This window comes from Onychomys torridus, chromosome 3, assembly GCF_903995425.1.
Source record: "Onychomys torridus chromosome 3, mOncTor1.1, whole genome shotgun sequence".
Taxonomy (NCBI): domain Eukaryota; kingdom Metazoa; phylum Chordata; class Mammalia; order Rodentia; family Cricetidae; genus Onychomys; species Onychomys torridus.
The window spans coordinates 20,653,051-20,655,185 of NC_050445.1; the positions used below are offsets into that span (position 1 = coordinate 20,653,051).

Consider the following 2,135-nt stretch of genomic DNA (forward strand, 5'->3'; position numbering starts at 1 on the left):
CTAGATGTTTGCCAATGGATGAATGGATGAAGAAGATGTGCTACATAAACACAACTAAATTTTTATAAGGTATAAAATGAAATTATGACATTTTCAAGGAAAAAACAGTGACCTAGAAGTCACTGTTAAGTAAAATAACCCAAACTCAGGACACTAAATATGTCTTTTCTCCTGTGTGGAATATCAGTCTACATTCATATCTACATAGACATAAATGTATAAGACATGAAAGTAAGAAGGGAATTATGAGAGAAAAAAAGAAATCAATGGGTGAGAAGGGGTAAATAAGAAATGATAATGTAATAAATGTGAGATGGATGAAGAGAGAAAGACTATTTGGTGGGAGGAAGGGTCTAATGAGATGAGAGGAGGGGGAATGAGGGAGGGCAGTACAGGACTCCTGAGGTCAAATAGAATGGCACATTCATGGGAATATCTCAGTCCAACCCATTACTTTGTATACTAGCTGGAAACAAAATAAGAAAAAAAAAGCTTTCCCTGGCGTGATTCCATCCTGCGTGTCTGTTCTGAGGAGCAGTAGGCAGTTTCCTCCTTCTGACCTCTCTCACACCAAAGTGCGCGCCTCCACCTCATGGAAGACAGGATGGACATGGACAGGAGCCCTCTCAGGCCGCAGAACTACCTTTTTGGTTGTGAACTAAACGCTGACAAGGATTATCACTCTAAGGTGGATAATGATAAGAATGAGCACCAGGTATCACTAAGAACGGTTAGTTTAGGGGCAGGGGCAAAAGACGAGTTACACATCGTAAAGGCAGAAGCAATGAACTATGAAGGCTGTCCAATTAAAGTAACACTGGCAACTTTGAAAATGTCTGTACAACCAACAGTTTCTCTTGGGGGCTTTGAAATTACATCACCTGTAGTCTTAAGGTTGAAGTGTGGTTCGGGGCCTGTGCATATTAGTGGACAGCACCTAGTAGCTGTAGAGGAAGATGCAGAGTCAGAAGATGAAGATGAGGAGGATGTGAAACTCTTAAGTATGTCTGGAAAACAATCTGCTCCTGGAGGTGGTAACAAGGTTTCCCAGAAAAAAGTAAAACTTGACGAGGATGATGAGGATGACAACGAAGATGATGATGATGAAGATGACGATGATGATGATGATTTTGATGATGAGGAAGCTGGAGAAAAAGTTCCAGTGAATAAATCTGTACGAGATACCCCAGCCAAAAATGCACAAAAATCAAACCAAAATGGAAAAGACTTAAAACCATCAACACCAAGATCAAAGGGTCAAGAGTCTTTCAAAAAACAGGAAAAAACTCCTAAAATACCAAAAGGACCTAGTTCTGTAGAAGACATTAAGGCAAAAATGCAAGCAAGTATAAAAAAAGGTGGTTCTCTTCCCAAAGTGGAAGCCACGTTCATTAATTATGTGAAGAATTGCTTCCAGATGACTGACCAGGAGGCTATTCAAGATCTCTGGCAGTGGAGGAAGTCTCTTTAAGAAAATGGTTTAAACAGTTTGAAATAATTCCGTCTTACTTAATTTCTGTAACAGTTGATATATCTGGCTGTCCTTTTTATAATGCAAAGTGAGAACTTTCCCTACTGTGTTTGATAAATGTTGTCCAGGTTCCATTGCCAAGAATGTGTTGTCTAAAATGCCTGTTTAGTTTTAAAGGATGGAACTCCACCCTTTACTTGGTTTTAAGTATGTATGGAATGTTATGATAGGACATAGTAATAGTGGTAGTCAGATGTGGAAATGGTAGGAAGACGAATATACTTGTGAAATAAACTCAGTATTTTAATAAAGTTAAAAAAAAGAAGAAAAAAAGAAAAAGGGAAGATGTGGCTGTGTTTATTTTAAAGAATAAATAAAACGTCTCTGATTTTCTAGGTTGTAAAAAGATAAGTCAATGTCTTCATTGTTTCTGTATTCAATGAAGAAAGAAATATAATAAAATATGTTAAGATCATAGTAAGAATTAAGGTAAGAAATGAAAAGCATATATGTTTTAAGAAGAATGGAAATTTTATTCTACATGGCCAAGGAAAGCTTTGCTGGGATACCTTTGGAGAAATGTCCAGGGAAGTGATGAAGTTCAACTAATTCTCTAGGTATTTGGGGGGAAGTTAATATAAGACATATGTTGAATTTTGTACAG

The 2,135-nt window shown here is 37.3% G+C and overlaps 1 protein-coding gene across 3 annotated transcripts; it reads left to right on the forward strand.

Moving 5' to 3' along the window:
- The first annotated feature begins 592 nt into the window (after nucleotides 1-592).
- Nucleotides 593-1,544, forward strand: LOC118580523 (nucleophosmin-like). Of its 3 annotated transcripts, XM_036182299.1 has the most exons (3): nucleotides 593-650; nucleotides 945-1,174; nucleotides 1,256-1,544. In XM_036182299.1, the coding sequence occupies exons 1-3, from the start codon at nucleotides 593-595 to the stop codon at nucleotides 1,469-1,471; spliced, it is 504 nt and encodes a 167-aa protein (XP_036038192.1). In that variant the 3' UTR covers nucleotides 1,472-1,544. The 3 variants fall into 3 exon arrangements, with proteins under 3 accessions (XP_036038192.1, XP_036038191.1, XP_036038190.1); XM_036182298.1 differs by having other exon boundaries at nucleotides 593-1,174; XM_036182297.1 differs by having other exon boundaries at nucleotides 593-1,544.
- The last annotated feature ends 591 nt before the right edge of the window (nucleotides 1,545-2,135 follow it).